The following is a 14,332-nucleotide window of genomic DNA, read 5'->3' on the forward strand; positions in this document are numbered from 1 at the left end:
AGAAGGCTGTGCACACACCTGTTATTCCTGCAGCACTCTCTGAAAGCCACGGGGCAGGCTCCCGTAGCTTCTCCCTGGAGAGCTGGAAAGACCCTTGTGGCGGAGGGCTACAGGATCTCTTGCTCTTATGCAAGTTTTCAAACAGTTCTGACACACAATTCAATTAACCAGTTTTTTCACAGTGTGGTAAGCATTAGTAGGCGGGAACAATGTTTAACATCTTACAGTTTAACATCTTACAATATTAAATGATGTCCAAAGGATTAAGAGTCAAAAAGAGTGAATTTTTAAACAGAGAACAAAGTAGTCTAGAAAGTCAACCCAGCCTCTTATCAAAACAAAAACTTCTAAATTCCAGCTCTAGCAAGTATCATAAAACAGCTTTAAAGGTAAATGAGGATAATTTCTCTTTAGCATAAAATATAACTGCAGAAATAATTTTACAACTCTTCTCATTTAAGAAAGGCCAAAAAACAAAAAGGAGAGAAAGACAGAGAGAGGAGTGGGTGTGGCGGGCGAGGTGAAGAGCTCATCTGTGAGAATTGGCCAGGGCCAACTTTGACTCGACCTCCCACAGCTTTCTTTGCAATGCTACCAAGACATCTTCCATCTGTTGGGCAGGAAAAAATACAGAGAAACATAAATGTGATTATGAGTGTACATGGCCAAGGAAATAAAATATATATTGCTAGTGTGATTCTGAGTAGGACACATTACACAGCTGTGCTGTATGTAACAAAACTTTCCTTTAAGTAAGGTGTAATTCTGTTAACAGCAGTTCAGGCTACAACCCACAGGTATACATGTACCGCTATCTTTTTTTTTTTTTTTTGCCAGTCCTGGGCTTGAGCTCAGGGCCTGAGCACTGTTCTTGGACTTTCTCAAGGCTAGAGCTCTACCACTTGAGCCTCAGCACCACTTCCGGCTTTTTTCTATGTATGTGGTACCGAGGAATCGAACCCGGGTCTTCATGCATGCTAGGCAAGCACTTTAACCACTAGGCCAAACTCCCAGCCCCATGTACCGCTATCTTATCTCGCCCATCCTCCATGAGCTCTAGACTCTACACCAGGCAAGTGAACTAATGCCATACTTGATTGTAACTATGTTTCTAGTTGGTAGTTTTAAAAGGAGTGCATTGATTTGGGCATGCTATGTGTTTCTTACTTTGTGGTTGCAGCTTTAGCTTCAGTTATAGATTTGGCTTCTCCCCTCAAAGAAGTCAACATTCAGTAAGAACTAAAATAAATGAAGCATTCCCTTCCCGGGAAAGCGCTAAAATCAGAGAGCCATGGACTTCATGTGGAATCCCCTGTGTTCTCGGACTGCAAGGCAATACACATAGAAAATGTTTCAGAGACGTTACCTGCTTTAGAGACCTTTCTATTCCAACTCTGCTTTCAAGATTAAAAAGCTCTTTATCTTCTGGCACCATTTGCTTTTCAGAGGACCCTAAAGAATAACTGAGGTAGAATGCAAAACAAAGTTAGAATAGGAGATGGGAACAAGCACCAAGCTCTGTTACTCTGCAGAGCAGCACCAGCTTAGGAAATGAAGTTGCTACATTTGATCATGGCCACCTGCCTATGAAGCTGTCCTATGCAAAATCACATCTTTCTCCAAAACCACCCTGTCCAGATATTGCTACCTATTAATTCCCTGTCCATGGGGAAGTGTAAAGATCCTAAAGCTGCTGCTTCCTCGATTTAACAAACTTTTCAGCAACGTGGGTTTGTCACCTGTGGCATGAACTCCCTCACAGCACACATGTGCTGCACAAAGACCAGCTCTTAATTATCCCGAACAGCTACCATCAGTTAGGCGGCCCTGTGCTGGCCACCATGCCCAGCTAAAAGACTCGCACACCTAGGTGAAAGTCTTGCGGAGATTCACATATGAAAACCCAAAGAATGGCCAGGAGTTTGGCCTAGTGGTAAAGTACTCGCCTAGCATGCATGAAACCTTGGGTTCAATTCATGGTATCACATACATAGAAAAAGCCAGAAGTGGTGCTGTGACTCCAGTGGCAGAGTGCTAGCCTTGAGCAAAATAAACCCCAAGGACAGTGGCCAAGACCTGAGTTCAAGCTCTAGGACTGGCACAAAAAAACAAACAAACAAACAAAAAACACCAAAAAATCCAAAGGCTCTCTACAGATAGACCTCCACAGTGTACCATAACTAACAGTATTTGTTCCACTGTTGGTCTGTGTAAGATAACTGGAGGAAAAGTTTATGGACTGTGAAATTTGAATCTAAATCTCTGTAGTCTCCCCCAAATCATAGCAAAACTATAATTCTCAAGAGGAATATGGTGATAAATTCAACAGGCATGATAAAGGTATTTAAAGCACAGGCACTTTCATAAAGGAAAAATGGACTGGAAAGTTGTTAAGATTGTCATTTGATGTCTGTTTTTAGCTCCCCATTTGCACTTTCCTAACACTGATGTTTTTAGAAATTTGAGGAGATGAAATATTTCCTTGTATTTTTCGAAAACAAAGGATGAACAAGAAAAAGGAGAGTAAGGCTACAGGGAAGCAGCTAGAGTTTGAATTTAGTTTTCCCAAATACAAAAGGGACTTCTTTCCTAGGTATGAAGCTCTTATATGCTTCCTCGTATTCTAAGAGGCTAATAACTGGGGATAGGAGAGGGTGGTTGACATAGATTAATCCACATTACTTTTTTTAAAAAAATTTGTTTGAACAAGATGAGGGGAGGGGGTCGAGGGAGGGAAATGGGGTCAAAAACATGAGAAGAGGTAGCAATGTTTGTTAAATAATGCACCTTCTATCTAGCGAATATAATATAACCCTTCTAGTAATTATAATAAAAAACATATTTAACAAAAATTTGCTTGAAGCCAGGTACAGTGGCTCACACCTGTAATCCTGCCTGTCCCCTGGTTGGAAGGTATGGCTGTGGTTTGTGATGTAAAGTAAGGCTACCTCTGAACACTTCCGCCCTCTCAGACAGCACATGATTCTCTTTCTTTACCTACCTGCCCGACCCACCTTTGTGCTGATTAGCTCCTGCACCCTGTCTTAGCTAAATGTACTTCCTCAATAAACGAGTTCCTGCCTTGAAGGGTCTCCCTGATCAATCAGTCCTCTGGAGGTCAGCTGGCCCTTTCCTTTCTCAGCTTGTCCTGGCTGGGGCGTGTTCTCTCTATCCCTCTTGCAGGTCGGGAGGGTCAGAGGACTAAAAACCCCGACAAGTACCACACACTAGAATAAGCCAGAAGTGGTGCTATGGCTCAAGTGGTAGAGCTCTAGCCTTGAGAAAAGCCCAAGGACAGTGCTCAGGTCTTGAGTTCAAACCCCAGGACTTGCAAAAAAAAAAAATTAGATGTATCTTCACTCCAAACTTCACTTCTATAATTTAGTGTCAGTTTCCTAGTCATAAATTAAATCGAGTCAAAAATAAGCAATTCCCCCTCACTGGTTTTACTGTTTGAAATTCAAATATGTATCACTACTAAGCATTGGATATAGTTCAGTTGTTTTCATACCAATTTCCCTGCAAAATTTAACTTTCTGTTATGAGGTAGTCACTTATGTATGGAACTTACCTTTCAATGGCTTCAACACTGAGACAAAACAAGTCCCTCTTGTAATCTAGGTTCTTGGGAGTGCACCTGTATATGTAGCCCAGGTTGAGGGAGCAGCCTGTGCAGTACAGAGTCTCCAAAATGCTGTCATAAGGAAACGAAATGCCATCATTTTAGGGGACCAAGTGGCAATCTGTTATTATACTTTTTAAATAAAACAGAAAACTACCACAGCAAAAACCTGAGTAAAATCCTTAAGTCTTTCAATACTCAAGTTGTAATATATTAAGCCATATATATAAAGGAGAAAATGAGGGTAAAATGAAAAATGCTTACAACAGAAAGAAAAAGAGTAAAATGAAAAATGCTTACAACAGAAATACAAAGACAGACATCTCCAGGCCACATTGCCCTGGGTATCTAATGAAAGTGACAAGAAGAAAGAATAGTGAAGTGGTATATTCTAGAACAAATTACCCTCTATTTGTTATTAAAGAAAAGGACCTAATATTTGGAAATAAGACACAAAGATTCTACAAGTCCTTTTGATGTCATTAACAACCAACCGTCATTAACACACTAGGGCAGAGGTAGGCAAGTTTTACTACACTAAGCCAGAGAATAAACATTCTAGGCTTTTAGGCCATCTAGTGGCTATTTAAGTATTACCTTTGTCACTGCAACACAAATTACAAAGTACCACTGAATAACCTGGGGGAAATGAAGTTAGAAGATGAAGTCACACAAATAACTATAGTCCAGGAGATAACAAATATTTCTGGTAAAAGAAAGGCTAATCTGGACTGGGAGTTTGGCCTAGTGGTAAGAGTGCTTGCCTAGCATGCATGAAGACCCGGGTTTGATTCCTCAGCACCCCACATACATAGAAAAAGCCTGAAGTAGTGCTGTGGCTCAAGTGGTAGAGCTCTAGCCTTGAGAAAGCCCAAGGACAGTGCTCAGGCCCTGAGCTCAAGCCACAGGAATGGCCAAAAAAAAGAAAGAAAGAAAGGCTAATCCTTGCCAGGCGCCGGTGGTTCATGCCTGTAATCTTAGCTACTCAAAAGGCTGAGATCTGAGGATTGTGGTTCAAAGCCAGCCCAGGCACAAAAGTCTGTCAGGCTCTTATCTCCAATTAACCACTAGAAAACTGGAAGTGGGGCTGTGGCTCAAGTGGTAGAGCACTAGTCTCGAGCTGAAGAGCTCAGGGACAGTGTGCAGACCCAGAGTTCAAGCCCCACAACTGATGAAAGAAAGAAAGAAAGAAAGAAAGAAAGAAAGAAAGAAAGAAAGAAAGAAAGAAAGAAAAGAAAGGAAGGAAGGAAAGAAAGAAAAGAAAGAAAGTGAAAGAGAGAAAGAAAGACTAATCCAAATTAAGGTTCACTGTCCCGTAAACATGAACTAGATTTGCCATACAGAGCAGTGTCCCCTGAGCCAGCTCCTCCACATCCGGCTTCTGGTAAACTGGTGGTATGTTTGTTCATTATGCATCGTTAGAATCCTCTTTTATAAAAAAGTATATTTTGACACAAATATTTTTCTATTACAGATATGTCCTAAACAGGTGACTCACAGGATTTTGCGTAATGAGACATGCATCATTTTTCTTTATTCTAGATCCTTCTCAAGTTCCGCATGCTCATTTTCTTTTTATTAGCATATATTAACTGTACAAAGGTCTCACTGTAATGTTTCTATACACCTATATACTTTGATCAGTTCACCCTGTTATAGCTTATTTTCCCCCTTTTCTAAACAATTTTAATGAGCTTCATTGTTGAATTTGCAAACATGCATCCAATCATATTCACCTTGCCCCTCTTTAACTCTCTCCTTTCACCCCAGCTGGCTGATTCCAGCCCGAAACAGCACCCCGTTCTACATTGGTCTGTACATTTGAATGCACTGACCCTCTAGGTACACTCAGTTTTCTTTAAACCTGGCTTGGAATATACTCTCTCCCAAAGCCTTGTATTGGCCCATCCAAATTTACCATTCTATAAACACCTAAAATTATACCCCCAACATGTTCCAAATCGATAGCTACTGGATATTTCGCTCTAGTATTAATCACAGTAGTGAAATTTCACAGTAGTGAAAAGATTATTATTCAGAAGTATTTTAACCCTACTCGCTATGAGAACAACTTGCCATCACTGAATACCTGTTCCTTCTGTCAAAAAAAGAGACCCATCTGATAGATTACATCACTGAACGACGTTGTGACATGCAGAACACACATCAAAATGGACCACCAGCCAGACAAGCTGTAAGTTTTCACTGCTGATATAATCTACTAGGTAATAACTATGCCACTGATTTTATATTAAGCTTCTATAGGATTTTCTAAAGTTCTACATACAAAACAAAAACAGCATATCAGCAAACCCACCTATATTATGAATAGTGAACAGACAAATCTCCATGCAACATAACAATCTGCCTAAGTCAGGAGGTGGCCATACCCAATTAAGTTTGAATTTTCCAAATTTCAATCATGTCCACGCTGACAGCACAATTTCTGTCACATCTACTTATCACCTATACCATATTAAAACTACAATGATTAATTTTGGCTTATGTGTGGCACCACCTAAAGTTATTTCTTATACTTCAGTAAGATACATTCTTTAATTTGGAGCAACAATTATATAAGACAAAGCGTCCCAGTCTTTTTTTTTTTTTTTTTTTTTTTTTTTGCCAGTCCTGGGCTTGAGCTTAGGGCCTGAGTCCTATCCTTGGATTTTCTCAAGGCTAGAGCTCTACCACTTGAGTCTCAGCACCACTTCCGGCTTTTTGCTATGTATGTGGTACCGAGGAATCAAACCCGGGTCTTCGTGCATGCCAGGCAAGCACTTTAACCACTAGGCCAAACTCCCGGCCAAAGCGTCCCAGTCTTATTGAGGATGCCCCTTGCAGCTGAGGGGTAACGAGTCCCCTCAAACATCACAGTAGTCACATGGGACTAGAATTTCAGAAGCCCCAGGGTTGGTGTCGATAGGCCACTCTGTCTGATTTATTCAATAGGCTATGTATGTGATTAGTATTTTTCTCTGACTCTGAAATCCTAAAATAGTGAATGTTTTCTTCTGTTTTCAATTTCCTTCAGCACCAGGTCCAAAGCCCCCAATAAAGTATCAGAATATGCCTTTTGTAGTTTAGGAACTTCTATTTATCTATAAGGGGCCACTATGGCTGAAGAATTGATATATTTAAATAAGTGACTTTACTGATACGACTGCCATGAAAAGACTGATCCCATGTAACCTTGCTGGGAATGATGCAGATTTCCACTTGAAAGTAAATCATGTCCTTACATAAAATTCCTTACTCTACTCACCAACCATCTTCATCTTTGCGTTTAGATAATTTCTGTTCCTTATCCACAGAAACATTACAGGAAACACCTGGAAAGAAAGGAACAACATTGTATTAACCCGGTCTGTTTTACACACATGCAGACATTTTAGAAGAGTTTGAACACAATCCTTACTTCAGAACTTGGAAAAAAAAAAAATAAGAACTCTGCCCCTACAGCGATGTCACATGCCTATTATACTCAAGAGGCTGAGATCTAAGAGTCCCTTTTGCTAAAATCTTATGGGGCCCCTGCAGTAAGCACCAAGAGAAATCAAGATTCATATGCTCATAAACTGACTTGAATTGAAACTCCTTTGTAAAACTAGTTAATGATTAACTTAATTACATAAATTGAAAAAAAAAAGATGAAGGGGTTTCAATGTGTGAGAAGTAATGCACCTACTACCTGGCGAATGTAACTGTAACCCCTCTATTCATGACCCCGACAATTAAAAAAAAGGGGGGAACTAGAGAGAACTAGGACCTAAATTCACATCTAAATGTAACCCGACCTGGCATCCCCTCTCCCCCACCAAAAAAAAAAACAACCCCAGGGTCAACTCTATGGTGGCTATAAGGGCATCAGTCAATGGCCCCATTGAGATGTGATCAATCCACTTTTGCCTTTTACATATATATATTTTTTTATCTTGTTTGTCATTCCCCTACTGCAAGCAACGAAGGCTTTCACAGTGTCACCCGTGAAACTAGTGTCTTATGGGGTGCAATACCTACTGGCCGGGCTTACACCCCAAACTCGTGGTCCCCTCTTCTCAGATCTCAATGGTGCTTTCCCGTTCCCTGACTGCAGTTCACCTGCTTCTCCAGCTCCTTGGCTGCCCCACATCTCCCCTGAGGTAACCCGGATGCGGGGCTTCCCCTCCCTCCCCGCCCCCCTCCTCCCCGCCCCCCACCCCTCCGCGGGCTCCGCCTGAACTGACAGCGCAACAGGATGCAGTTGGCGTCCTCCTGGCAGGTCACCCAACTCAGCGAGTCGCCGAGCGGCCGCCGGCACCCCGAGCACAGGAACACCAGCGGGGTCTCCTCCGCCTCGGCCTCCGCCTCGGCCCCCGCGCCGGCCTGGTCCGGCGGCGGCTCCTCCGCGCCCGCCTCGGACTCTTCCCCGCCGGAGGAGCTCCACATGCTCGTCCACTTCTGCAGCAGCTGGTGGCGCCTCGAGTCTTCCGACAGCCGCCGGCCCAGCAGCGAGGACGACCCGCTCCACTTGCCCTTGCGGTCACACACGCAGGAGGCCGACGAACTTTCTCCGCAACAACTAGGAGAATCGGCGCCCGCCATGACTTACGAATCTCCCGCGCTCCAGAGCGGCCGGGGGACAAAAAAAAAATCCTCCTGCGCCTGCGCAGAGGCGGGGCCAGGGCGGGGCTGCCGGGGCGGCGGGGGGGCGGGGTTTAAGCTTTAGGGGAGGGACAAAGGGCCTAGGGGCGGGGCCTGGGAACCGAGACGGCATCTAGTGCGCATGCTCATCGTTGGAGACGGCGTCGGGGCGGCGCGGAGGGCGATGGCCGCGGGGCCTGCCCTGTCGTTCCATCAGCGAGCCATAGAGGGAGTGGTTCACGCCTGCAACCCTCACTACTCCGGAGGCTGAGATCTGAGGATCACGGTTCAAAGCCAGCCCGGGCAGGAAAGGCCAATTAACCACCAGCAAACCGGAAGTGGACTGTGGCTCAAGTGGGAGAGTGATAGCCATGAGCTGAAGAACTCAGGGCACGGCGCCCCCACGACCGGGGAAGAGGCTGTGTTCTCCCTGACGGCGGGAGGGGCGTCGTCACCCAGACCTTCACAATGGACGCGGCTGTGCAGGCGTCCAGCACCCGGATGGGGAAGTGCTGGATGGGGCATGCGCACCAGGGCCGTCCACCCTGAGGTGGGGACCCAGCGGACCTGGGCCTCCCCCCAGCACCCCTGCCCACGCTGGCTCCTCCACTTGTGCTTTGCAGTGTTGGTCAGAGTGATCCCAGGCCCTGGAAAGGTCTTTCTCCAGAAATAACAAAGCACGAAAAGGATCCCTGCATTTTTTTTGACCTTAAAGAAAGTGGAGCTTTAAACGCATGTAACAAACTAGAGGGACGACATCAAAAGCCCGAGCTGGGGAGCCGGGAGTGTGGCCTAGGGGTAGAGTGCTTGCCTAGCATGCATGAAGACCAGGTTCAGTCGAGCTGGGGGCAAGTGGCTCACTTCTGTAATCCCGGGAGGCTGAGGATTGCAGTTCAGAGCCAGCGTGGGCCCTGAAATCTGTAAGACTCTTATCTCCAATGAACAGCCCAAAAAATGCCAGAAGGAGAGCTATGGTAGAGCCATAACCTTGAGCAAAAGAAGCTCAGGGTCAGCACTCAGACCCTGAGTTCAAGCCCCAGGGCTGGGGGGGGAGGAGGGGGACTTTTGTCATTTCTGAGATCAAAGTCAGGGTTTCAAACATCTTAAAAACTGCTAAGCTATAACCCCAGACCCTGTTTTAATTGTTTTTATTACCAGTTGAAAAATAGGTTGTAACAGCCTATTATATTGAAATTTTGACTTTTACCTAAAATTGGTAAAATTGAGACACCAAAGTATGTGTGTGAAAAACACTGTCCTTTCTTGGAGAAATTTAAAAAGCATATACTGGAAAAGGAATTCCCTTCTCTTCAGTTTCCTTCCATACTTTGAAAATAAAAATAGTTAAAGAAAATGGCAACGAAGACAATGTCTCCAGAGGCTATTTCTGCAAAGAGCAGCGTTGTATCTCACTTCCTCCTCAGCCCAGAAAGTGAAGGGAGTCTGCCTCCTTACCTCACTTTGATAAGAAACTCTGAGTCCTGAATCACTTATTATCACTTTGACTGATAAGAAACTCTGAGTTCTGTTTAAGCACTTATTATCACTTTAATAAGAAACTCTGAGTTCTGTTTAAGCACTTATTATCACTTTAATAAGAAACTCTGAGTTCTGTTTAAGCACTTTTTAGATACCAGGTCCAGATTCCAAGATTTCCACAAGTCAGAGCTAGCCACTGTACAACATACCAAATAAAGCGATTGAAGGATTGATTCCAGCCTTATCCCCCAGGTCTATCAAGACACCAGGCGCACATGACTAGGCTTAACCACACACCTGCCCACAGACAGGTTCCAATGCAGGGTGGGGGGACCACCCTGGTCCTTAGGGCATAATAGCTCCCACAACCCAGGGGTAGCATTCCACCCTTGGCCTGGACAGCACCCTGGACCCTCAAGAGACCAAAATCCTTTTTCTATGTTCTGCTTCCTTGTTAAGCCCTTTATAAGCCTACCCCAGCCCTGAGCACAACCTGCAGTCCCACCGGAAGGTCTGTGCCCTCGCTGTTCCTCAATAAACAGTCCTCACCAGTTGAGCCCAGCCCATTCCATTTCCATTCACTTCCATTTTCCTAACAGTAATGGGCAGAGAAAGGAGATTTATTACAGAACATCAGTTTCCAAGGAAAGAAGCAAGCTAGCATTTCAATCCATAAATAAAGTTTAGACTTTATAAACAAAGAATGTGGGGGTGGGGGAAGTACACATAAACAATCCTGCTCAAAGTATGACCTGCTTGATCACTAATGAGGCCAGGCACGGTGGCCCAGGCCTGTAATCTTAGCTACTCAAGAGGCTGAGATCTGAGGATTGCATTTCAAAACCAGCCCGTGCACTAAAGTCTCTAAAGTTTGGGACACTTATGTCCAGTTGACCACCAGAAAACCAGAAGTGGTGCTATGGCTCAAGGGAGAGGGCAGTAGCCTTGAGCGAGCTGAGGAGCAACACTCAGGCCTAGAGTTCAAGTCCCACAGCCGACAAATTAAAAAAAAAATTTTAAAGGAGGGCAATCTGATAAGGAAAAGCTTGGTTCAAAACCTAGATGTAAATAACAAATGTTACCCTAGTATCCGTTGCTAGTGCTAGAAGAGTGGAGAGAAGTAGAGCTGGAGAGAGAAGGAATATATAACTGTAGTGGAAAGAATAGGAAAGGGAGGAGAAGAAATGAATAAGACCATAACTTGCTGGCATAATTTGAGGGGGGTATTTTTCAAAATTTTGGCAATAGTGAGGCTTGAATTCAGGGCTTCACACCTGAAGCTCGGTCACTTCCATCATACCCCAGGTTGTCTGGTTTGGTTATTTTTCAGGTAGAGTATTCCATTTTCTCCCAAGTTGGTCTGGATTTTGATCCTCCTATTGCCACTTCCCAGATAGCTTGAGATAACAAGTGTAGGTCACCCTATTTATTGAGGTCTTACTAAGTTTTTGCTCAGGATGACCTGTACCCACAACGTCAGCCCCCCACATAGCTAGCTGAAATGACAGATGTGAGGCACTGCACCAAAAGTCTTTATTTTTAATTATAGATTCATAAAAGGTGCACTGAAAATCAGAAATTAATGGCTGCTGATTACAAGCAGAGACTAGATTTTCATTGCATGCACGAAGAATGACAATGAGGTATGATTGTGTGTCATTGGAGACAGGCAGCTGGCTTCTCTAGGGTACAGAGGAGACAATTAGCTGTGGCTCCAGGAGAAGACAATTTGATCCAACTCTTGGTGGCAGAGATGTGCCTGGGGGTCCACATGGTATCCTGGACTGCCTTCTCACACCAGCAGCACCAGGAGAATGCCATGTTATTTACTAAGCCCCAGGCACCATCTACCACGATAAGACCTCTCCTTAGAGGAATAAGCTGCATTGTGGGAAAGTATGGATAATATATCTGTGTTCCAGGGGTGAAATAATAATTACAGGAATATGCTTCCACTTCTTAAAAGTTCTCAGGGACAGGATGGATTATTTGGTACCTTGACTTGACAGGCAAATGATCTATAACTGAGATACATCCAAACTTGAAATGAGCATGCATTAGTGTTGGGGACTGATTGTGGGGTCAGTGACCGTGACTGTGGGGTCAGTGACCTTGGACCCGCACAATTGAGTACACAAGGAAGTAAGCTCTTATCATGATTTTGGGCTGTGTCAATAGCTTCTCATTTAACCTATTTGAGAATGTAGCCCCTGGCAGTGCCCTAGTTTAATAAAGTGTATTTAAGGTCAGAACATGAAATAAACTGGGCTACAGTCTTGGGCTACAGGCTTCTTAAGCTGTGGCTGCTGATTTGGGCTGTAGCCCTCCCGAACCCATCTGTTTGTCTCTCTTATTTTTTCCTAGTCCCTGCCTCCTATTTCAGGAATCCCAATTTGCTGCCAGCTGGCTCCAGCACATTAGAAAATACCTTTAGCTTTCAAAATACACTCTTTTGAGGGTAGTACTAAGGTTTGAACTCACGGACTCATGAGACATGACTCATGATGACAGTTACACATAACCATCCCCAGCTCCTAGTTGAGGAAAGGCCTTGCTAACTTTTCTCCTAGGCTTGCCTTAAACCACAGTGTTCCTGTTCTCACCCTTTCAAGAACCTGAGATTCCAGGTATAATCCATTCCACCCAAAATACACTTTTTTGAAGAGGTTAACTCTAAGGAATTACCATAGTATGTAAGAGGAAAAAGTTATTTCCAATACAGAATTCTTAACTATTGTCACTTTCTTTCTAAGCATTCCTATTATTTCCTAATTCAGACCCAACCAGAAGGTTTTTAGAGAGAAGGGTTAGTTTTCAAGCTGTGATAGCCCACCCCGCCCCCGACAAGGGCCTGTCAGAATGTGAAAGACCCAGCAAGAGGAAATTATGCTCAGTGCCTATGCTTGCCTAGCATGCACGAAGAACCGGGTTCAATTCCTCAGTACCACATACAAAGAAAAAGCCAGAAGTGGTGCTGTGGCTCAAGTAGTTAAGTGCTAGCCTTGAGAAAGCCCAAGGACAGTGCCCAGGCCTTGAGTTCAATACAACCAAGAAAATACTATTGATAGAATACTTATTTTACCAGTACTGGGGCTTGAACTCAGGGCTTGGGCACTGTCCTTGGACACTTTTTGCTCAAGGGTAACACTGCCACTTTAGCCACAGAGCCACTTCCGACTTTTACCGTGTATGTGGTATGAAGAAACTGAAACCAGGGTTTCGTCCATGTGAAGCAAACACTCTACCACTAAGCCACACTCCAGGCCCTAGAATACTTATTAAACTGTAAATGTACTGTGAATCCACCAGATGTTCCATTGATGTCCTTTTTCTATTCCAGAAGCCAATCCAGAATGCCATGTTGCAATGGCTATTATGACTCTTTAGTCTATACCAATCTGTGACATTTCCTCTGTTTGCCTGCCTTTCTGGCCTTCACTCTCATGAAGAATAATACTGGGCAGTCATTTCACGGAATGTTCCTTGATTTTATTTTTTCTGATGTTTGATCATAAATAGACTGAGGTTATGAAAGAACACTACAGAGAACATGTATCCTTTCCAGAGCATTATCTCAAGCAATCATGTCTTGCTTCAATGATGATAACCTATATCTATCTATCTATCTATCTATCTATCTATCTATCTATCTATCATCAGTTGTGAGGCTTGAACTCAGGGCTGTCCCTGAGTTTCTGTGCTCAAGACTAGCATTCTACCACTTTGAGCCACAACACCACTTCTGGTCTTTTGGTTAATTGGAGGTAAGTCTCCTGGATGTTCCTGTCCAGGCTGGCTTCAAGCTGGAACTGTGATCTTCAGATCTCAGCATCCTATGTAACTAGAGTTACAGGTGTAAGCTACTGGCGCCTTGCAAGGATGATAACCTCGGTCACTAGTTTAAGGTGGGCACTCCCTGGGGTTCTTCACCAGTACAGTTATTGTTTTATTCTGTAAAAACAATATTGTTCTTTATTTGCTTTGTGCCAGTATTGGGGCTTGAACTTAGGGCCTCACACTCTCCCTTAGCCTTTGTTATTGTTATTGTTGTTGTTTTTGGTGGGTCATGGGGCTTGAACTTGGCCTGGGCGCTGTTCCTGAGCTCTTCAGCTAAAGGCTACCACTCTACCCCTGGCCTTGGGCATTGTTCCTAAGGTCTTCTGCTCAATGCCACAGCCCTACCCTTGAGCCACAGCCCCACTTCCCGTTTTCTAGGGTTTAATTGGAGATAAGAGTCTCAGGTCCTTTTGTGCCCAGGCTGGCTTTGAGCCTTGATCCTCAGATCTCAGTCTCCTGAGTAGCTAGGATTACAGGTGTGAACCACCACACCTGGCTTCATGAGACTCTTATCTCCAATCAACGACCAGAAAACCAGAAGCAGTACAGTGACTCAAAATGGTAGAGCATTAGCCTTGAGCTAAAGAACTCAGGACAGAGTCTGGTCCCTGAGTTCACGTTCCATGACTGACGACAAATAACTGGTAAGTGACAGGATTAAAACTAACAGATGTGGAGATATACAGCAGTAGGAACACTGATGCTTTATGTTACTTCTTGCTCTGTGAGAAATGACTCCAATATCAGTGACCTAAAATAGCTATCTTTACC

At 44.0% G+C, this 14,332-nt stretch overlaps 1 protein-coding gene across 1 annotated transcript; it reads right to left on the minus strand.

The window, feature by feature from the left end:
• Positions 1-435: 435 nt before the first annotated feature.
• Positions 436-8,399, minus strand: Mis18a (MIS18 kinetochore protein A). The gene is made up of 5 exons (XM_090333653.1): positions 7,849-8,399; positions 6,888-6,954; positions 3,572-3,694; positions 1,367-1,463; positions 436-610 (listed from the first exon to the last, which is right to left on the minus strand). Exons 1-5 carry the CDS (start codon positions 8,204-8,206, stop codon positions 530-532), a joined length of 726 nt encoding a protein of 241 aa, XP_090189779.1. The 5' UTR covers positions 8,207-8,399; the 3' UTR covers positions 436-529.
• Between the last annotated feature and the right edge of the window lie 5,933 nt (positions 8,400-14,332).

Source organism: Megascapheus bottae, chromosome 1, assembly GCF_031878675.1.
Source record: "Megascapheus bottae isolate mThoBot1 chromosome 1, mThoBot2.hap1, whole genome shotgun sequence".
NCBI lineage: Eukaryota > Metazoa > Chordata > Mammalia > Rodentia > Geomyidae > Megascapheus > Megascapheus bottae.